General features: G+C 40.4%; 1 protein-coding gene across 12 annotated transcripts in view; it reads left to right on the forward strand.

Annotated features, from left to right (window-relative positions):
- EML1 (EMAP like 1) overlaps positions 1-22,008 on the forward strand; it is a 166,890-nt gene that overhangs the window by 72,309 nt on the left and 72,573 nt on the right. For 11 of the 12 annotated variants that reach the window (XM_005605439.4, XM_070249698.1, XM_070249700.1 and 8 more), the window contains one exon: positions 20,324-20,506. In XM_005605439.4, the coding sequence (XP_005605496.1) occupies positions 20,324-20,506 (183 nt within the window). Of the gene's footprint in view, positions 1-2,248; positions 2,374-20,323; positions 20,507-22,008 lie in introns of those variants that run through there. The other variant, XM_070249704.1, reaches the window with a different exon arrangement.

The raw sequence follows: 22,008 nt of genomic DNA on the forward strand, positions 1-22,008 counted from the left end.
GCGTGAGGTCTTGGGTCTGCATGTGACACACCTTCTGAACCTGAATTTCTGTCATCTGTGAAAGTGGATTAAGTGATCGAATGATGCCTGTCCTGACCTTGTTTATTATAGAAACAGATGGAGCAGTGTATGTGGGGACACTGGACTATAAAAGCACAAGCGAAGTGTTAGTTTTCTCATTCTTCCAACATGTATTTCTTGAGTGCCTGAGGTATGCCAAGCCCACTTCTAGGCTCTGTAGAAAGAGCAGTGAAGAAAACACACACAAAAAAGTCCTTACGTTCTGATGGGAGAGGGATGATGAACCAGTTAGCAAATAAATGAGCAAGGTAATTTCCTAAAGTGTTAAGTATTCTGAAGAAAATCAACTAAGTGACTTTGACTGTGTAGTCCAGGTTTCACTCAGTATCAGTCTGGGGTAAGTACCACTTCCTCCAGGCAGCTCTCCCTGATTGCCCCAGGTAAAACAAGAATAGCTGTGGTTTACTGAGTAACTGCTAGGAGCCAAGGTCTTTAGTATGCATTATCTCTAATCTTCACTCTGCTCTATCCACTAGGTGTTATTCTCCTGCTTTACAATGAGGAGACCCAGGCTCAGAGCTCATACAATCGTTCAGTATCTCATAGCTAGAAAGTGACAGGATTGAGTGTCCTGACTGCAGAGTCTCTGTCCTTCCTCCCACGTCTCCCATCCTCCCCGTTCCCCCCGCCTTGTGTCCACCTCTGTTCCAGCACTCAGCATAGCCTGTGATGTGTATGTTGTCTGTTTTCCCCTGTTAGCCTCCGACTCCCAAAGGATGGGAACGGTGCACCCTTGGCAGCGAGACGAGTGCCTGGCTCTGCCTGGGAGCTTCTTCCAGGTGCGCTGAATTCATGCCCGGCTCCAGCCAGCCCCTCGCTGTGTACTTCCACTCACAGGGTCCCAGAGCTCTGCTCTGTTGACTGCAGTGGGGACAGTCAAGTTGGATCTCTCTGGAGAGAAAATAAGGAAAAAAATAAAGGTCTTTCATGTAAAAAAAAAAAAAAATTGTTTTAGACATTAGGCATCTCTGTTGACAGGAGCCATGACCTGTTTGAAGGTCTTGCCTCTCAACTTTATGGTACACGAGCAGGGGTCTGTCCCTCCAGCTACGGAAGAACCTTGGTGCATGGTTGTCCAATAATGGGCCACTGTGTGGCTTAGTATGACTGTTCGTTCTCGTGAGGATTGACCATTTTACAATATAGAAAGTCTGTAGCATTTGCAGAATGCGTCCACACCTTGATTTTGAGCAGGAAAGGGACACAGTTATGTGAAGCAACTATCAGGGAGGGCAGAATTCCAGTCTTGGCCACTCCTTCTCCCAGAGGACTGACATCCAACCCCCAGAGCATCGTTACTGTAAGCAACGTGTCACAACCACCCACAGTCCCATCAGTCTTGTAAAAATGAGTGCTGTCCTCATGTCCCATGGCGAATGGACACTTTCCCCGGTTCATTGACTCTAGTGGCACCACAACCATATGACACAAGGGTTCTGACCAAGTTTAGAATTGCCCTGCTTCTGGAAAAAAAAAATCTTAGGGCAAAAAATCACTATTTAGACTATTCTAGAATTCTATGAATGTTATAAATGTGATTCTATTTTAGAAGGAAAAAAAGCTGAAGTCCAGATTGACGCCAAAGAGAGAAAACAAGGCAGGAGCAGAATGGGCGTTAGACCTTTGCTGTGACCGGGAATGTTCTGTGAAACAAAGAACGTTGTATGGGCCGGGAACAGGACGTCACTGTGGTTCAGAACACGGCAGAAGACTATTCAAGGTGGTTCCAGATACTGATTTCAGCCAGTGGAGGGTGTCAGTAAATTCATCCATTTATTTTTGTATTCATTCAAAGCCAGGCATTGTACGCATCCTAGGTGCAAAATAAATACAGCAGGCATGAAGGCGGGCACGGTCCTGCTCCACAGAGAGCCACTTAGCAGACTATAAAGACCCTGGCAGGGCAGCTGGACCTCGTCGGTACTGGTACTAAGTAAATACCCTCACAGAGTGTCCGGATCTCAAAGGTCTGGGTGCTGTAAATACCATCTGTTGTGGGCTGAACTGTGTCCCCTCAGAATTCATGTTGACGTCCTAATCCTCAGAAGGTGGCTCCCGTTGGAGATTGGGTCTTTAAAGAGGTAATTAGGTTAAAATGAGGTCACTAGAGTGGGCCTTGATCCAAATGACTAGTGTCCTTATAAGAAGGGGAGATTAGGACACAGACAGGCACAGAAGGATGACCATGTGGAGACACAGAGAGAAGATGGCCAGCTACAAGCCAAAGGCAGAGGCCTCGGGAGAAACCAGCCCTGCTGACACTTGGATCTCGGAATTCCAGCCTCCAGAACTGTGAGAAAATAAATTTCTGCTATTTAAGCTGCCCAATTTGTGATACCTTGTTACAGTGCCTGAGCAGACTAATCCACCCTCATATAGTGTCTGGACCAGGTCAGCATGAGGACTGTCACAAAATGTCCGGACCCAGTAGGCCCACAGTGCACATGTGGCTTAGGAAGGTGACAGAATGCTCTTTCTCTGCAGAATTTTCACCCATGAAGAAAAAGGAAGGAATTGAAGTCGTCGGTGTTTTTGCAGTCTGGGTATTGATTTCTAGGTTCATTTCATAGATGTCTGATAGTTAGAGTGTTTTTTTTTTCTTTATGGCTCCAAATCATTATACGTTTATTATCCACCAATGTTTCATTTTCTTTATTTCAAAAATGCAGGTACAAGCTCATTAGTTCTCATCTTAAACATTCTGTTAGCTGTTCTTATATAGACTAGGCATTCTTGGGATGCCTTTCTTTTCTGGCTAACTCCTTAGTCCTTTAAAACCCAGCCACCACTGTCCTGTGGACCAAGGAGCCCTCCAGACCCTCCAGCCTTGTCTGAGGGTCTGTGCATCTCTTTGAATGCCTGCCTCTTTCTCTGCCATTGCGTTTTTCTTAAAGCAACTGTCTGTGCTTACAGACTCTGCGCCTCCGTCACCCAGCACAGCCTCTGATACAGAGAGTGAGGAGATGAATGAAAGAATGAATATATCATTTTCTTGAAGGCCAGTCATTCAAAATGGTTGGAAAAAATTGGGAGCACTTTTTTATTGTGGTAATATATATATATGTGTGAGATATGTATATATATATATAACAAAGCTTGTGATTTTAGCCATCTTTAAGTATACAAATTCGCTGACATTAATTATGTTCCCAATGTTGTGCAAACTTCATCACTACCGTCTGTTTCCAAGGTTTTTCATCACCCCAAACAGAAACTCTGTGCCCAAGAAGCAATAACTCCCATTCCCCGTTCCCCTAGCCCTTGGTAACCTCTAGTCTGCCTCTGCCCTTATGAATTTGCCTATTCTAGACATTTTATATAACTGGAATCATACAATGCTTGTCTTTTTGTGGCTGGCTTCTTTCACTTAGCAAATGTTTTCAAGTTCCATCCGTGTTGTAGCTTGTATCAGAACTTCATTTCTTTTTCTTGGTGAATAATAATATTCCATTGTATGGCTATACCACATTTTCTTTATCCATTCATCAGCTAATGGACACTGGGTTGTTTCTATCTTTTGGCTGTTGTGAATAATGCTGCTATGAATGTGAGTGTGCAAATATCCACTTGAGTCTCTGTTTTCAGTCCTTTTGGGTGTGTACTCTAGGAGTGGAAGGGTAATTCTCTGTTTAACTTTTTGAGGAATGACCACACTGTTTTGCATAGTGGCTGCACCATTTTACATTCCTACCAGCAGTGTACAAGGTTCAATTTCCCCACATCCTCACCGGTGCTTAATTTTCAATTTTGTTGATTATAGCCATCATAGTATGTGTGACAGGGTGTCTCATTGTGATTTCAATTACAGTTCTCCAATGATCAATGATGTTGAACATCTTTTTATGTGCTAATTGTCCATTTGCATATCTTCTTTGGAGAAATGCCTATTCAAGTCCTTTGCCCATTTTTTATTGGGTTGTTTATCTTTTTGTTGTTTAGCAAAATGGCTGAAACTTTAAAAAGTGGGCTCCTTAAAAGGGTAGCTCCTTCCTAATACTTGTCTTTCTGGGAAGCTTATTCTCTGAGGGTTCTGGATTGACGAGGTTATTTTAATCATCTCCTGTCCCTTCTTCTGGCCTTGGCTTTCTCCCATTTTTTTTTTCCTAAGTGTTTATGTTTCAGGTTAAATTTCAAATGGTACTCAAATAAAGAATCAAACTGCAAATTTTCACATTGGAAAATGCTACCACTCAAATGCACAAATATCCTTTTCAAGTGCATTTAAGAAATTAGAGAACTACTTTGTCAATTTCTATTATTCGAGCGCTCTTTAAAAGTGATCACGTTATAGAAATGTACTCAGAGCGCTATTTTCCAGTGTATTTTGGGATGGAGTTGGAAGCAGGGCTTTGAATATGGAGAGGGAAATGTCTTCTTGGATAGATCTGAATATTCAGCCAAACGGTTTAGTTGGTTGTTTAATCTCAGTCTCACTCTCCGAACTCTAAGAGGAAAGAGAGCCCAGTGGAGAGTGCCGCAGCCCCCAGGGGTAGGTGCTGTGGAAACACGTCTGGTCGGGGCCCCAGACCTGAGCCCTCGGCAACTTGGTGCTGCTCCCATTGGACCATCAGCAGCTGTGAGCCAGAGGGTTGTATCTTTTGTAGAATTTGGAATAAGGAGCTTCCAGTGGGATTTTAAAAGCTAATCTAAGAGAGTAAAATTGGAGGGTGGGATGTAGGGGAAATACAGTCCTACTATGACTGCTGGAGTATGTAGCAGTGGCCCTGATTAAAAATATTTTTCTTTTTTTTTTTTGAGGTCCATTGAGAAAAAAAAATCTGCTATGACCTTTAGGTCCAGAAACAGTCCAATTTAACTTTTTCCTTTCTTTGTCCAAACTGAATATTTTCTTATTCTTTGTATCCTGCCTCATTCCACAAAGGGTTTTTGATATCTTGTAATACTTGAGTAGATTTTCTGGAATCATTAAATACATATAATTTTTTTTTACTGAAAGATGGCAGGGTTTTTTGGCTGCTTCCCTCCCCTTTTTTAAAAAAAAAGGCTCCCTGGAAATATCATTGACATACAATAATCTGAACATATTTAAATGAACAATTTGATAAGTTTTGACATATGCGTATATCCATGAAACCATAACCACAATCAAGATAATGAACATATTCATCGTCTCCTAAACTTTCTTTGTACCCTCTTATCATCCCTCGGTCCCCCCACCCCAAACGACTAACCTTCTGTCACTAAAGATTAGTTTGCATCTTGTGTGATTTCATATAGATGGAATCCTACAGCATGCGCTCTGTTTCTGGTTTCTTTCCCTCAGCATAATTATTTTCAGATTCATCCACGTTGTTGCTTGTTCAGTCTTAAAATGTCCTTGTTACTATTGTGTTGACACACCACAGTTTGTTGATATATTCACTTGTTGATGGACATTTGGGCTGTTTCTTGTTTTTAGCTATTTCCAGCTAAACTGCTTTGAACATTTGTGTCCAAGTCTGTGCATGGACGTGTGCTTTCCTTTCTCTTGGGTAGATACCTAGGAGAGGAATGGTTGGATCACACCGTGGGCGTAGGTTTAACTGTTTTCCAAAGTGGTTGCACCATTTTACATTCCCACAGCAGTGTGTCAGAGATCCAGTTGCTCCACGTGCTTACCAACACTTTTTTCGTAATATGTTTGTCTGATTTTAACATCACAGTAATACCTAATAGAAGAATTGAGAAGTATTCCCTCCTCTTTGATTATCTGGAAGAGTTTGCGTAGAACTGGTATTATTTCTTCCTGAAATGTGCGATAGAATCCACCAGTGAAGTTATGTGGGTCTGGGGTTTTGTGGAAAGGTTTTTGTCTACAAATTCACTCTCTTTGACAGACCTATTTAGATTATCTATTTGTTCTTATGTGAGCCTTGCTAGTTTTGTCTCTCAAGGAATTTGTGTATTTCATCTAGGTTATTGAATTTGGTGACATAAAGTTGCTCCTAATATTTCCTGTTATCCTTCTAATACCTGTTGATCTGTAGTGCTGTCACCTCTTCTTCCTGATATTGATACTTTGTGTATTCTCTTTTTTTTTCCTGATTAATTCATCTATAGGTTTGTCAATTTTATTTGTTGTCTCAAAGAATCAGCTTTTGGTTTCATTGGGTTTCCCTGTTGGTGTTTTTTTGCCCTGTTTCCCTGATTTCTGCTCCCAGGTCTATGACTTCCTTCCTTCTCTTTACTTTGGGTTTCTTAAGGTAGAAGCTGAGGTCATGTCCCATCACCTCCTCCTCTTGCTTCTTCCTCTTTTCTTCTGAAGTTGTTTAGAGCTATAAAATTCTCTCTGAGAACCATTTTAGCTGCACCCCACAAATTTTTATATGCTATCTTTTCGTGTTCATTCAGTTCAAAATACTTTCTAATTTCCCTTTCTGTCCAACCTGAGTTGATTTTGTGCAGGTTGTAAGGTCTGTGTCTAGATTCATGGATTTCCAGTTGTTCCAGCACCGTTTGTTGAAAATACTGTCCATTCTCTGTTGAATTGCCTTTGCCCGTTTGTCGAAGACCAGTTGACTATGTTCGAGTGGTCTATTTCTGGGCTCTAGTCTGTTCTTTCACCAGTAACGTGATGTCTTGATTACTGTTGCTTTATAACAAGTCTTAAGGTCAGGTAGAGTCAGTTCTCCAACACTGTTGCCCTTCTTCAGTATTGTGTTGACTATTCTGGGTCATTTGCCTTTCCATATGATCTCTAGAATCAGCTTTTCAATCTTCACAAAATAGCTTGCTAGGATTATGATTGGGATTGTGTTGAATCTATAGATCAAGTTGGGAAAAATTGACGTCATAACAATATTAGGACTTCTAATCCATAAATGTGGACTATCTCTCCATTTCTTTAGATCTTTTTTAAATGTTTCATCATAATTTTATAATTTTCTGCATATAACTCCTATATGTATTTTGTTAGACTTATACCTAAGTATTTCATTTTTTTGGTCCTCTTGTAAATGGTATTGTGTTTTTAATTTCAAATTCTAATTGTTCGTTGATGGTAGAAAGGAGAGCAGTCAACTTTTATTTATTAACCTTGGATCATGCAACCTTGTTATAATCTCTTATTAGTTCTAGAGTTTTTTTTTGTTGATTCTTTGGAGTTTTCTACATAGACGGTCATATCATCTGCAGTTTTATTTCTTCCTTCTCAATTTGTGTATCTTTTACTTCCTTTTCTTGTCATCTTGCACTAGCTGGGGCTTCCAGTATGATGTCGAATAGGAGTGATGAGAGGAGACAGCCGTGCTTTGTTCCTCGTCTCGTGGGAAATGATCCAGTCTCTCGCCGTAAGTGTAGTGTTAGCTGTAGGCTTTTTGTAGGTGTTCTTTATCAAGTGCGGGAAGTTCTCCTCTATTCCTAGTTTGCCAGATTTTCTCTTTATCACTGGTCTTAAGCAATTTGATTTTGCTCTGCCTTGGTATAATTTTCTTCATGTTTTTTGTGCTTGGGATTCGTCGAGCTTCTTGTTCTGTGGGTTTATAATTTTCATCAAATTTGGAAGAATTTCAGCCATTATTTCTTCAATTATTTTTTGTTCCCCGCTCTCTCCTCTCCTTTAGGGACTTGAGTTACAAAGATGCTAGGACACTTGAGGTTGTCTTACAAACTCCTTGGTGTTCTATTCTCATTCTCTCTCTCTTGACTGTTTTCTCTCTGTATCTCATTTTGGACAGTTTCTATTGCTGTTTCTTCATGTTCATTAATCTTTGCAGTCAGTCTCATCCAGCATATTATAGTTTCCATCTCTAGAAGCTTGAGTTATTTTTTAAATATATATCTTCCATGCTTCTCCATAACATATACAGTCTTTCCTCTAGCTTCTTGAATGTGTGTAATACAGTTATAATAACAGCTTAATTTTCCTTATCTAATAATTCTGTCATCTGTGTCATTTCTGGCTTAGTTTTGCTAGGTTGGTTCTTTTCCTTATTATGGGTCGTATTTTCCTGCTTTTTTGAATGCCTGGTTTTTGGGGATTTTTTTATTGGATCCCAGACATTGAATTGTACCTTGTGGGGAGCCGGATATTTTTATATTGCTATAAATACTTCTCAGCTTTGTTCTGGGATGTGGTTAGGTTCCTTGGAAGCTGTTTGATTCCTTCGAGTCTCACTCTTAAGCTTTATGAGGGGGACCAGAGTAGGGTTTAGTCTGGGGTAAAATCCCATGAGTGTTCTCCCTGTGGATTATAAGCCCTGTGGGTTATGTGGTTTTCCACTCTGGCTGATGGTGGCAGGAACTCTTGCCAGTGCTGTGTGAGCTGTGGTGGTTGTTCTCTTTGTTCTTTTCGGCTGGTTCTTTCACCAGCCCCGGGTCATTTCCTCACGGGTAAATGCTCGTCAGTTCTCAGCTGAAGACTCGGGGATGTTCTCCACAGATTTCTGAAGTCTTCTCTCTCTGCAGCTTGCTCCTCTTCAGTACTCTGCCCTGTGGACTCTAGTCGTCTTGGCTTCTCTGGATGTCCAGCTCTGTCCCCCCAACTTAGGGAGACCTCCAGGTCCACCTAGGTTCCCCTCCCTGCATCACTTCCTGGAAACTCTCCAGGCTGTCTGCTGGGGCAACTGTAGGGTTCACCTCTTTTGCTTACTGTCTCTGGGTGATCGATGTCCCTCATTGTCTGATGTCCAATGTCTTAAAAACCTTTGCGTAATAGACTTTGACTGTTCTTTTTCACTATTTTAGGTAGGATGACAAATCCAGTTTCTGTTGCTCCATCTTGGCCGAAGCAGAAGTTGATGGCACTTTTTAAAAAGTAGTTAACACAATGTCAATAAGAAAGGGCAAAGAAAAAGTTCTACAGGAGCAACAGTCATCACAAAAAAAAGAATGTGGGTTTTGGGAGGTTAGAACTCAAACCTTCCTTTACGTTCTAACCTTAGAATCTTGCTGCTCCACTTGTTAAATAAGAATCTGGAAGATGAGTTCTACGAGGAGAAGCTAGGTATTTTTGGTCTTAAGTGTCTTCCAAGAGCCAAACACACCTACTGAATTATCCTGAAGACGGACTGCTAGCTTCGGTGCATTTCAGGAAATTTTATCTTAGAGAACCAGTTATCTGGCTTTGGCTCCGTTGATGGATTTTAAACCAAATAAACTGTGCTTTTCTGACTTTCATCCCAACTGTTAAAGGACAGGCTGTCATGCAAGTGAATGTTGCCTGAAACTAATCACAACTATTCAGTCTAGAAGACAATGTGTTATGGGTAATGTAACCTTATAGTACTTTAAATAGAAAAATTTTTATAATAATGGAAATGTATAGGAAAACTTAGGATAAGAATAGCTTTTATTCTTTTTGCTGAAAGGTTTTAAAACCATTGTATCCAATGAAAATTTATTAAAGCCACCTTTTTAGATACTTTTTGTTAAGTCGGCTTAGGGACTGACAACATCTTATCTAGAAGTGAACAGCAAATATAACAAGTTCATGTTGTAACAGTCTGTATGTAAAATAAAAATTCAGGCCACAGTTTCAGATCTTCTTCAAGTCCTACCCGATGCTCATTACTTTGTCTGCTCTCCCCTTCCCCACCTCCATAATTTTAATCTTTCCTTTTATGGTTAGGATTTGGCAGTCCTGCATGACTTGCGAGGAGCATTATTAAAACGCATTAGTCTTTTTTCTCTCTCTCTCTCCTCCCAGCTGTCCCAGGGGCTGGGTAGGCCGTTCCTGCGCTCAGTGCTCCTGGTCCTGCAACCTTCAGAGCAAAGCCAAGTTTTCAGGCACATTGCTTCACACGTTATTGGGGGCTTCTTTTCTGTTCGACTGCAGGATCTCTTGTTTGCCTTAAAACCGTAAAGTGGACAAAAAAGCATTAACAACCTTCAAGTACCCAGGGCTTTTAGTTTCTGACAGAAAAGAGAAACAAAATTACTTCTGCAAAGGTGGAGGGGTACGTGTGTGTGTGCATGCCAGTGTGTATGGGTGTGGTGTGTGTGTGTGCGTGTGCGTGTGTGTGTGCATGCCAGTGTGTATGGGTGTGGGGTGTGCATGTGTGTGTGCATATGTGTGTGGAATTAAACATTCCAGAGATTTCGAGGAATTTCAGGGCTCCATGGGAAGTCATTATTGGCTTGATAACTATGGTTAGGCAAAATGAAATTAGAATATATTTCAAGATAAAGTAATTAACACATTTCCTAAATACTCCATAGAGAATTTCAAGGCTGTCTCTTTCTGTAAGTGATTGTGCTCATTCTTCCTCTTTTGCTGCATTCATTATTCCTTAACTGAAACCCAGCAGCTCACCTGAAATCCTGCTCTTCCTCCTGTATTTGGATCTAGGTTTCTCCTGTCCTCATATTACATCCAGAGCTGGGCTCTTTGCCAAGCTTGTGATTTGGCGTGTAGAGTTGGGGGCAGGGTGGGGACTGTTTCGTTGCTCTCTCATCCGGGTTCCTGTGTTTCTGTGATGGTTATTTGCTGGCCGGTCTCTCCTCTGCTAGACCGAGCGCCCTGAGGTTAGGAAGGTCGCAGTGTTCATTGCGTTGCCCGGCGCTAGGTCTGGCCCAGAAGGATGCTCAGTAACGTTTTATTGAACTGGATGGAAAGTTTGTTAGCTTTAAACTCCATGTCATCTAAAGTCAACGTAGTTGCATGTTGCTTCTTAGGGTGATCTCATGTGTATTTTCTGGTCTCCAACACCACTATTTCACAACCTACGACTCATAAAAGATCTTTATGCCATTTCTTTCCAGATTTTCAGAGGCTCTGCTGAAGTTCCATTAATCAATAGGCAATGGCAGCATTTTTCTATCAGTCAAGGGCTGTTGAGGAATTCTTTCACAGTCAGGTATATGAGTGTTAGCTCTTGAGCCTCAGTTGAGAGAGGTTTACTGATGGATAGGGTCAGGTCTTGTAATTTTCTATGAAGCGATGAATTTCAGAGCTGGGGCTCAGGTGGCAGGTCCAGCCCAGGGATGAGCAAGACTCGGAGCTCCTGAATGACCCAGATGATCAAAGGAGAACCAGGAGTCTTAGACATGAAATAAAACTGGAACCCTTTAGCCAGGAGTGGTTACAGGGCTGCGAATCTGACAGTAGGGCTGAAATCGAGACCTTAAAATGACCGAGGATATATTGCTGCTCTACACTGCCTGGTTTTTATTTCTTTTGTTGTTGGTTACTATAGAATGGTTCAGAGTATGACAATATAACTTCTCTGAAAACAGCGCTTAATGGGGAAAGCCAGCTTTTATATGGGATGTCTATCTGCAAATTATTGAGTGAAAGGTTGTTATTCCTTATTGATTACATGATTGGTTCTAAAATATTAAAACCTTGTAAAAAGATTTTTTCTAACTAGCATTTGTCTGATATTTTCAAAAAGGTGAAATGATGCAAAAATTCTCTGTATATTTTACTTGGTATCATGCAGGTCTCACTGGAGTTACTACTTGTCATTTGGATGGACAACATGATACGGTGAAAATAGCAGAGGCTTTTCAGCTAGCCCTTGGTTTGCTGCTTTCTAGCTGCATGACTTTAGATGAGGTGGACCAGAAACTCAACTTCTCCAAGCTCATCTATGAAATGGGGCTTACCCCTAAATGGGAGGATGTTATACAGACTGGAGATAATGCAGTGCGAGGCGTAGGATCTGATGCACAGTAGGTGGGGAATAAAGGGTAGCTGTTATTTTTTTGATGCTGTCCTTATTATTTTAAATAATTAAAGAAAGAACATTAAGAACATCTCAGGATAAAGGGGACAGATTCTAAGTTAACCTTTTAAAATGAATAGGCCTCCTTTGACCTCCAGGAACATTACTCAGACAACATCTCCGTATCACCAGAAGATTTATAGACTCAAGAGCCTGTTTTTATCTCTAGATAATGAGATAATCATACGAATGGAGGAAAAAGTGCACTTACCTCGCCTTTTCAGTAGATTAAAACAGACAAGTTACCTGAAGATCTTGTTGTGCCACTTTTTACTCTAAAAAGGTTATTAAAGTTAAAAGTCAGAGCTAGATGAAGATCTGGGGTAAAGGCAGAGCTACAAGGTCATCCTTTTGCCTGTGGAATCAGAGATGCTCAGCACCTGCCTGGACCCATGATATCACTTGAAACGCAGAAAGAGGCCAGCATTTGGCTGGGTTCTCACGAGAGTCAAGTCAGAGATGGAGCCGTGAATGGAATTCTTGGTCCATCCTTTGGCCGCTAATCACGTGCTGTCATGTGAGAGGGCTTGTAAGGAACTATTCTCTGTCTTAAGATGAATGTCGTGTGTCCTCAGCTTGACCAGAGGTGCTCCAGAGGCAGAAATAGTAACTTTTCCTCTAGCCTAGGCCTCTCTCATGGGCCAAACATTGCACAGTACTCACAAAATTTGTTCAATAACTATTGTTAATGTTGATTTCACTGAAGGTCCATGTTGGCTTTTTGCTATTATAAGCACTAATATCAGGGCCTGCCTGTGGCTGAGTAGTTAATTTCGCGCACTCTGCTTCGGCAGCCCGGGGTTTCGCTGGTTTGGATCGTCAGGCCACGTTGAGGCTGCGTCCCACGTGCTACAACTAGAAGGACCCACAACTAAAATATACAACTATGTACTGGGGGGATTTGGTGAGAAAAAGCAGGGGACAAAAAGGAAGATTGGCAACAGTTGTTAGCTCAGGTGCCAATCTTTAAAAGAAAAACCAATAATCTTAAGAACAATGAACTGTAATCATGCTAAACTACCATTTGCATTGAGCATCTATTTGCCATCGTTCTGTTAGATGTTTCATATGCATTAACATTTATCCTCACATGAACTTGAGGAGGCAGGTGGTCTGATTCCTGGAGTGGTCATTTGCCAAGGTCACAGAGCTAACAGGTGACGGATGCAGGAATTGAGCCCTGCCTGATTTGAATCTCAAAGTGCTCTTTCTGAAGCCCCAGGACCCAGACAGTCCAGTGGCAGGTAACACGGGCAATCAGCCTTTCCAAGGACTCGTTTTCTGAGCCGCGTTTGGACGTTGACAAAGTGCCCTGAGGCTGGAATTTGTAGCCCCCGGAAGGTCTGAGGCATCTGCATTAAGGGCCTCACTCCACTGCGGGGTTGGGTCCACCTGGGATTAAATCTCTTGTGTCCTTTGCCTCCGGGACAGTTTGCCCTGCATGATCGCCATCTGAGAGATAGTTACCTGATACTGACATAAAGGGACCTCTGCCTGTCCATGTAAATAGAGCCCCATGCCTGCCTAAGGCAGTGAGCAGGTGCTCAGCCCCAGCCCGCAGTTCCAGCTCACACAGAGGTTTTAAAAACCCAAGAGAGGTAAAAATATAGAGAATATTGACAGAATGTGAAAATTTTAGAAAAAAGATAAAGCAGGTCTATTGTTAAAACTGTTTTAATGACGTCCATAGATACATTTTAGAGGTACAGGAACAAAAATTACTTTCAAATAAATAGTTTAAGGTGTTATTTGTGCTGGATTCCCAAGCCAATGAGATTTTCTTTGCTAGAATTCAGATGAACTCTCCCATTTTGTGCGTGGCATCCTGGAAAACGTTCAGAGGTTGGGATTGACTTGTGTTGGTTAAACCAAGCTTTGGGTTTTGTTTTCATTATGCTAATCAGCCTTTTTCCCAGCTGAGTTGGAGAGTAAAGTCATCGAACAACACTGGCCTTCTCTGTGCACAAGAGGGTTAAGAACTTCAGATAGCTCACGCTGCTGCCAAGAAGCCTCCCGGTCTATTCTTGAGCGTAATCACCTGCAGGGACAGAAGTAAGACGATCGGTTTCAGGTTAAAAGCGGTGATTCTGGCAGGATTTGAAAAGCGCAAGGATTATGTCATGGGGGAAACTTCAGCAAACCTCACAAGTGGAGGTTCTCTCAAGGAGATTATACATTGCAGTTTTTAATCACTTGCATTTGAAGGCAGATATTGAGCTGGTTGGGGTTTTGTTTTTTGGCAAAATTTTTGAATTAGACCTTTTTCTATATAAATTTGGTGCCATAATTAAAATAGAGTCTGATTTATGCAGTTTTATTAAAGCTATCTATAGCGCACACTGAGACCACAGTGATGCTATTTTGCATAATAAATTTTTAGAATTCAGGGCAAGCCTGTCCTGTCTTACTTGGTGGTGTTGTATGATATTGATTTGAAAACGCAAACGTAGACAATAGAGGCCAACTTATCCTCTTCAGTACTAAAGCCAATGGGTAGACTGCATCTCAGTTGAACTCTCAAAAAGTTACCTTATTGTTATGTTAACATTCAACAAAACTGACTTGTTCGAGACAATTCCATGTATTTTAACACAGTATAGATTCATCTAACGACTCCCACCATCAGATACAAAACATTTTCATCACCCCCCAAAACTCCCATGTGCTACGCCTCTACCCCAGCCCTTGGAAACCACTGATCGACCCTCCTTCACTATAGTTTTGTCTTTTGAAGAATGTCATATAAATGGAATCATACAGTGTGTAAGCTTTTGAGACTAGCTTCCCTCCCTCAGCATGAAGCCCTTGAGATCCATCCAAATTGTTACACATGTCAGTAGTTCATCCTTTTTATTGCTAAGTGGTATTCCATCGTATGGATGTACCACAGTTTATCCTTCTCCAGCTGAAGCACGTCGGAGCTGTTTCCAGTTTTTACCGAGTATGAATAGAGCCGCTATAAACATTGGTGTACAGGTTTTTGTATGAATGTGAGTGTTCATTTCTCTAGAGTAAGTACTTAGGGATTGCTAGATTACATGCTAAGAACATGTTTAACTTTATAAAGAACTGCTAGACTGTTTTCCAGAGTGGCCGTACCATTTCATGTGCCTGCCAGCAACGGAGGAGAATTTCATTTGCTCCACGTTCTCACAGCATTTGGTTTTGTCAGCGTTTTGTATTTTAATCACTCTAACAGGTGGGCAGTGATATCTCGTGGTTGGAGTCTGCGTTTCCCTAATGGCTAATGACGAATAGCCTTTCATGTGCCCATTCGCTCTTTGGTCAAGTGTCTATTTAAGTCTTTTGCCTATTTTTTAATTGGGTTGTTTGTTTTCTCACTGTTGGGTTTTGAAAGTTGTTTATATGTCTCAGTCAACAGGGAGATAGAGAGAAGAGGACATACCCACATACCCCGAGGCCCACCAGTATTCCTAACTGAAGCGGTATGAATCCTGCGTTAGGAGCACAAAGAATGGAGTATCTAGTTCTCAGAAGGGAAGGAGAGTGAGAAAGGATGTTCGCAAGTTCTTACCTCACAGTTTGACTTCTTTAAGGAGATATGTCTATGATATACGTTTTTTTAAGAGTTATACAGTGTTTTCTTCATAAAGGCTTAACAGTTTTAGATGTATGTGAGTGTTAATAAGTTCCCTGGGTTCTCAGGTATTTAATATCTGCTGTTCTCTCTCAGAAGTGGCATAGACAGACCTGAGAAATATTTCTATGTATGAAGCAATTATCATAGCAATTACCTAGAAAGTTTACAGAGCCTGAATTTAGAGGCAAGTTAGAATTATTTCCAGTAAGTAGAAGTTACGGGATGATAGATTTCAACTTCAAAAGCCATGATTATCTGAATATTCCTTATGCTTTCATATTTCAATGCTTTTGTTTAAGTTGTTTCCTTTGCCTGGAACGCCATTCTTCTTGCTCTTCCACCTTGTCAATGTTTTTATCCTTCAAGACCAGCCCCTACTTGCTTCTTTTCTACAAATACAATTAATATCCCCTTCTCTGTGTTCATTTACCACTTCGTACGTTTCTCAATTAGATAACCTATCAAATTGTTTTAGAATTTGTGGACATATGTCTTCTCCACTACACAGAGACCTTCTCAAGGATAACTGTGTGAATAGGTCATCTTTATATCCCTAGAAACTAATTTGATGCATGCTTCATGGGAGATACCTGTTTACCCATTTAGTCATTCATTTACCAAATATTTATTGAGTTCCTACTGTGTGTTGCATATTGGCAACAGAGAGCAGTGGATCAGTGGAAAAGATCCCTGCTTTCATGGGACTTACATCTTATTCATGTTTTTCAGAGGGCTAGCTTCTGATTTCATTGATTTTCTTCATCGTTTGTCAGTGTTTTATCCCATTGATTTCTGCTCTTTGTTCTTTCCCTTCCTTTTGCTTGATTTGGGTTTAGTTTGCACTTCTTTTTCTAGTTACTTAACATGATAGCTGAGAATCACTGATTTGAGAATTCTCTCCTTGTCTAATAAAGGGATTTTTTAAAGCTATTAATTTTCCTCAGAGACCTGCTTTAGCTACATCCCACACATTCTGATATATTTTCATTATCATTCAATTAAAAATATTTTGTAATTTCTCTTGTGATGTCTTTTTTGGCCTAATGGTTATTTAGAAGTGTGTTGTTTAATTTCCAAATATTTGGAGTTTTCTTGGTTCTCTTATAGTTTTTTTTATTTCTAATTTAATACCATTGTCAGAGAACATGCTATTTCAATCTTTAAGTTTATTCAGGTCTGTTGTATGGCCCAGAATATGATGTGTCCTGGTAAATGTACCATGTGTACTACCATTGTTGGGTATATTTTTCTGTACATGTCAATTAAGTCAAGGTGCTTTATAGTGTTGTTCAAATCTTCTTGTCTTTACTGATTTATTTTACTAGTTGTCCCATGAGTTGCTGGGAGAGCGGTGTTAAAATCTTTAGGAATAATTGTGGAATTGTCTGTTTCTCACTTCAATTCTGTCTGTTTTTGCTTAATGTATTTTAAAGCTCTATTATTTGGCAGGTTTATGATTGTCTTGTCTTCCTGATAAATTGACTCCTTTTTCATTATGAAATGGCCCTCTTTATTTCTGGTAATACATTTTATTTGACATCTATTTTCTCTGATGTTAATATTGCCACTCCAGCCTTCTTATGCTTGCTGTTTACATATTATGTCTTTTTCTCCATTCATTTACTTTCAACCTATCTGTGTACGTATTTAAAGTGTGTAGGGGCCGGCCCAGTGGCATAGCAGTTAAGTTCGCGCCTTCCGTTTCAGCAGCCCACAGTGCACCAGTTCAAATCCCAGGTGCGGATGTACATACCACTCATCAAGCCATGCTGTGGTAGGTTCCCCACATATAAAATAGTGGAAGATGGGCACAGATGTTAGCTCAGGGCCAACCTTCCTCAGCAAAAAGAGGAGGATTGGGGCGTGGATGTTAGCTCAGGGCTGATCTTCCTCAAAAATAGAAAAAGTAAAAATAAATAAATAAATGAATAAGTAAATAAAGTGTGTGTCTTGTAGGCAGCATATAGTTGGGTCTTTTTTTTTTCTGACATTCTCTACCTTTTAATTGATGTGTTTAATGAAATTATTGCTTTAATGTATAATATTTAATGTAATTATTACTGTGTTAGGTTTGGGTTTATCATTTTACTTTTTTGTTTTCTAATTGTCTCTCTTTTTTATTCCTCTCTTCCTCTTTTCCTTCCTGTTTTTGGATTATTTGAATATAGAATTTCAATTTGATTTCTCTGTTAGTTTTAGGTGTACTTCTTTGCATTATTCTCTAGTAGTTCCCTAGAGATTCAACTTTTCATAGATCCCTTACAGTTAAATGTATGCCTCATGTAAAATATTAAAATCTTGCAACCTTATAGATTCATATTTGCCCCATCTTTTATGTTATGGTAATTATATGTGTTACATCTACACAGCTTATAAGTCCTATAAGACTGTGTGATAATTTTTGTCGTAAAAAGTTTAAAGGTTTATAAGAACATTAACAGGAAAATGCAAAAAGCAAAAGAAAAAGTCTTGAGCTCATTCAGATATTTATCATTTCCAGTGCTCTTCATTATTTTCTGAGGGTCTGAGTTACAGTCTTATGTAGTTTCCCTTTACCTTGAAGAATTCCTTTGACATTTCTTATAATGCAGATCTACTGGCAATGAATTCTTCCAGTTTTAGTTTATCCGAAAATGCCTTTATTTTGCCTTCGTTCTTGGAGGATGTTTTCCCTGCTATAGAATTCTGGATTGAATTTTCTTCATTTGGTACTTTAAAGATGGTACTTCTGGTCTCCCTGGTTTATGACAAGAAGTCAGCTATTACTCAGATTGTTGTTCCCCTGTATATAATATGTCATTTTTCTCTTGCTGCTTTCAAAATGTGTGCTTTATCTTTTGGTTTTAACAGATGGATTATGACATATCTTGAGGAGAGCTTCTTGGTGTTTATTCTGCGTGGTGTTTGTTTAGCATTTTGTAATTTTACATTTCTGTCCTTCATAGATTTCAGGATATATGGGGACATTATTTTTGAGATATTTTTTCTGCCCTGTTCTCTCTCTTCACATATTGCAATTAAGCATATGCTGGACTGTTTAAGATCTTCTGACAAGTCCCTAAGGCTCTGTTGGATTTTTTTTTTTTCAGTTTTTTGTCTGTGTTCTTCACCTTGAATACTTCCTATCGATCTTTCTCCAGGTTTGCTTAGTCTTTCTCTGTCATATCCATTCAGCTGTGAAGTCCATTTTCAGTGAATTCTTTATTTCAGAAATCATATTTTTTCAATTCTAGAATTTCCATTTGGTTCATTTTTTTGTTTCTATTTCTCTGCCAATGCTTTCTAATTCTCTATTGAACTTTTCATTCATTGAAAATATACTTATCTTACCTATAGAAGATAGTCATAATATCTGTTTTAAATCCTTATCTCATAGTTCCAATGTTTTGTTCATTTTGGAATTGAACTCAATTTATTGTCTTTTCTCTTGAGAATGTGTTCTGTTTCTTGCTTCTTAGTATGTTCTCAGTAATTTTTAATTCTCTCCTGGACATCAAGAGGGTTAAGTTGTGAAGATTCTGCATTCTGTTATTTTTCTCTAATGAGTGTTGTTTCCTTTGTTTCATTGGAACCTTTTCTTGGCTGGGCTTGAGCTACAAACTCTTTTTCGAGTCTATTCCACGTACGTGTGATTTACAGTCAGAGATACGAAGAAGGCAGAGTTTGGGGATCCCCTCTCTGGCTTTTTCCCTCCTGGAATCTCCTCACTCTCTTCAGTGTTCACAGTTTTCAGACTTCACTTTTTGGTTTTCTAAGAATGAAAAGACTTCGGAGTTTTCCATGTGTGCCCACACCCCCACTGTGTGCACCACTTAGCCTTGGGCTAAAAGCCATGAAAGAGAGAATTTGCTTGTATAGTTCCCCATCTGCCCATCTCCAAGTGAGTGTGGACTCCCCACCCGAGTCTGTAGGCTTGCGTCCACCCTCCAGTACCATCAGGTAGTTGTTTTTGTTTTATTTCCAGGCTTAATAATTGCTTTCTGGAAGGGGGGTGCTATCCGAGAGGGGTCTGTCATGAAAGCAAAAGCAACCCCATGATGCTTACATTTTTGGTTAGGAGATGACGACAATAAACAACAATAAACAAACAGAAAGATGATTATAGCTCCTAATAATGCTGTGAAAGAGAGAAATAAGGTTGACGTGATCAACAGTACCAGCTTTAGATAAGGTTGTTAGGAAGGTTGTCTGAAGAGTCCCCACTTGAGTTGAGACCTGAAGAATACGAGAATTTGGTCGTGCCAAAAGCTGGTTGAGAAATGTTTCAAGCAAAGGCAACAGCAAATACAAAAGCCCTAAGGTAGGAGAGAGAGGTCAGTATAGCTGGAGCACGGTAAGTGAAGGGAAGAGTGATATAAAACGAGGTTGGAGAGGCAAGGAAGACCACCAAGGGCCTGGTGGACCTTAATAAGGAATTGGGAATTAGTGATTCTATACAAGAAACTATGATTACCACGGCCATAAGGGTATGCTTACAAAAAGACTCGCCCATTTATGTGGCTTCGTCAGAGTAGCCTTCCTTAGAAGTCTTGACTGGTGGATAGTATGGCCTTGAGATTATCTGACCTTACCTGTCAGTCGGCATTGTTGGAAGAGAAGCCGGAACACCATGACACGGTGCCTTTCTACCATGTGTGGGAAGTTGAAGTAGGTAAACTCTATCCCCTCTATCTCTGAGGTTCTCCGACATCGAGGAAAAGAAAACAAGTTGGCCCGCATCTAGAAAAATATAATGGCAATTAAAACCACAGTTTAAAAAGAAGTGAAAAGCACAAACGTAGAGAATGAGGAGGCTGTAGGAGAGCGAAGCGTTGTACTTCTACATAGTAAACGATTTTACGTGATCGCTGCAGACGAGCCGCTGCCTTTGGTTTTTAAAGATTATTATGTTATAGCAATGTGCCAGTATATGTGTATGGTCTGATTTCTCTCGGGGGCCTTTCGCTCACTTGCTCCTTCCTTTCCTTTGGTTTAGATGACAGCGCTTCTGCGGCGAGTAGCATGGAGGTAACAGACCGCATCGCCTCCCTGGAGCAGCGAGTCCAGATGCAAGAAGATGACATCCAGCTGCTCAAATCGGCTCTGGCCGACGTGGTCCGGCGGCTGAACATTACGGAGGAGCAGCAGGCCGTGCTTAACAGGAAAGGACCTACCAAAGGTGGGCGTTTTAGATACCCAGGAACAGCCGTAGAGTGGTCTCATTGGAGATTCTTGCTCTAGCAGATACATTGTATTCTTTCATGTTGACAGAGAACCAAAACTGAGAATAACAATGAAACAATGTTAGCGTTGTCAAAATCATCACAGAAACAGGGACAGTATTTTTTGGCTTGACGCTGGTGAACTGTATCGCCCGGCGGTGTACATCAGCAGGTCATCAGTAAGTGCTTGTGGAGTCGAGAAAGGAACGTCCACAAGGGACTGGAGAACAATTTTTTATCAAGACTCTGGGATAGAGTTAACTTGTAAAAAACCCACAATCCTTTGGGTGCCTCTTGGAGGCTGTTCCACGTAAAAACTTCTGATAACTGGCATCTCTTTCTCCGTACTCATCTTATGCTATCATTCAGTTTGGCACAGCAAATGCTTAATTGGTCATATGCCACGTGCGAAGCTCTGAGCCAAGGACTGGGGCCCAGCGGGGACAGGCCCCTTCTTGAGGAGCTCAGAATGCTGAGATTTATCATAATATCCCCCCTTCTAGACAGTAAGCTCCTCTTGGGCAAAGGCTCCTCTTTCTTTTGCATCTCCTTCTGTGCTATTCATGAGAAAGTAACCTCCTACAGAATTCCAGATCTCATGGATTTCTGGCAAATTTAAATCACCATTTCATTTCCATGTGGCGCCTGGAAACAAAACATCAAAGAGCAGTATTTGTGTTTGAAGTAACTTTGTAGTGACCCTCTTCTTAAAACTTTGGGAAAACAACCCCTCATAAAAGCTTCTATCCTGCTGGCTAGTACCCTGATGTCTACTTGCAGCCGACAGGCATTGCTCATCTTTTGCTGGAATCGCTTTTCCTCGTGGCTGGCTCTAGAAAACAGAATTCATCCTGGCTGTAAAATTCCTTTGGTTAGAACATTTTGAGATGACAGTATGTAAATGTCCCTTTAAAATTAACTTCCTTTTTTTTATTTAGACTTAACAAATTCTTTCACAGTTACCATATTTTCCTTGGAGTCGGGAGAGGGTACTGTCTGATGTTGCATATGTTCGTTTTTTCTGAAGCTCTTGGCTGCAGTTTCACACATCTGTGGAAAGAAATCTATATCTCGTGCTTCAGGACAATTATCACCAGCGTCATGTGAGATGTACATGCTGGGCGTTGCCTACATTTTGAATACTCTTTTTAAGTCATCTTTTTCTCCTAAGTTACAAAGCGCTTAGGGTATTTTAAATAGAAACCAGGTTATTTTAGGTCTTCTTGCCCTACTCGTCTCTCCAAAAATAATCCTGATGACTACTGTATCCTAAAGGGCACATTTGAAGTAGTTGCTTTATATTAAACTTCAGACTTCGAAAACTTCTTTATTTTTAGAAAATTAGGGGAAAAAATAATACAAGAGGGCTTGCCCAGGAGTTTTCTTTTCTTGATGAAGAGTGAAGTGTGATTTTTATAAAACTTCCTGTAAGAGAAATGGGTTTTTTTCCTAGTTATAA

Source organism: Equus caballus, chromosome 24, assembly GCF_041296265.1.
Source record: "Equus caballus isolate H_3958 breed thoroughbred chromosome 24, TB-T2T, whole genome shotgun sequence".
Lineage (NCBI taxonomy): Eukaryota > Metazoa > Chordata > Mammalia > Perissodactyla > Equidae > Equus > Equus caballus.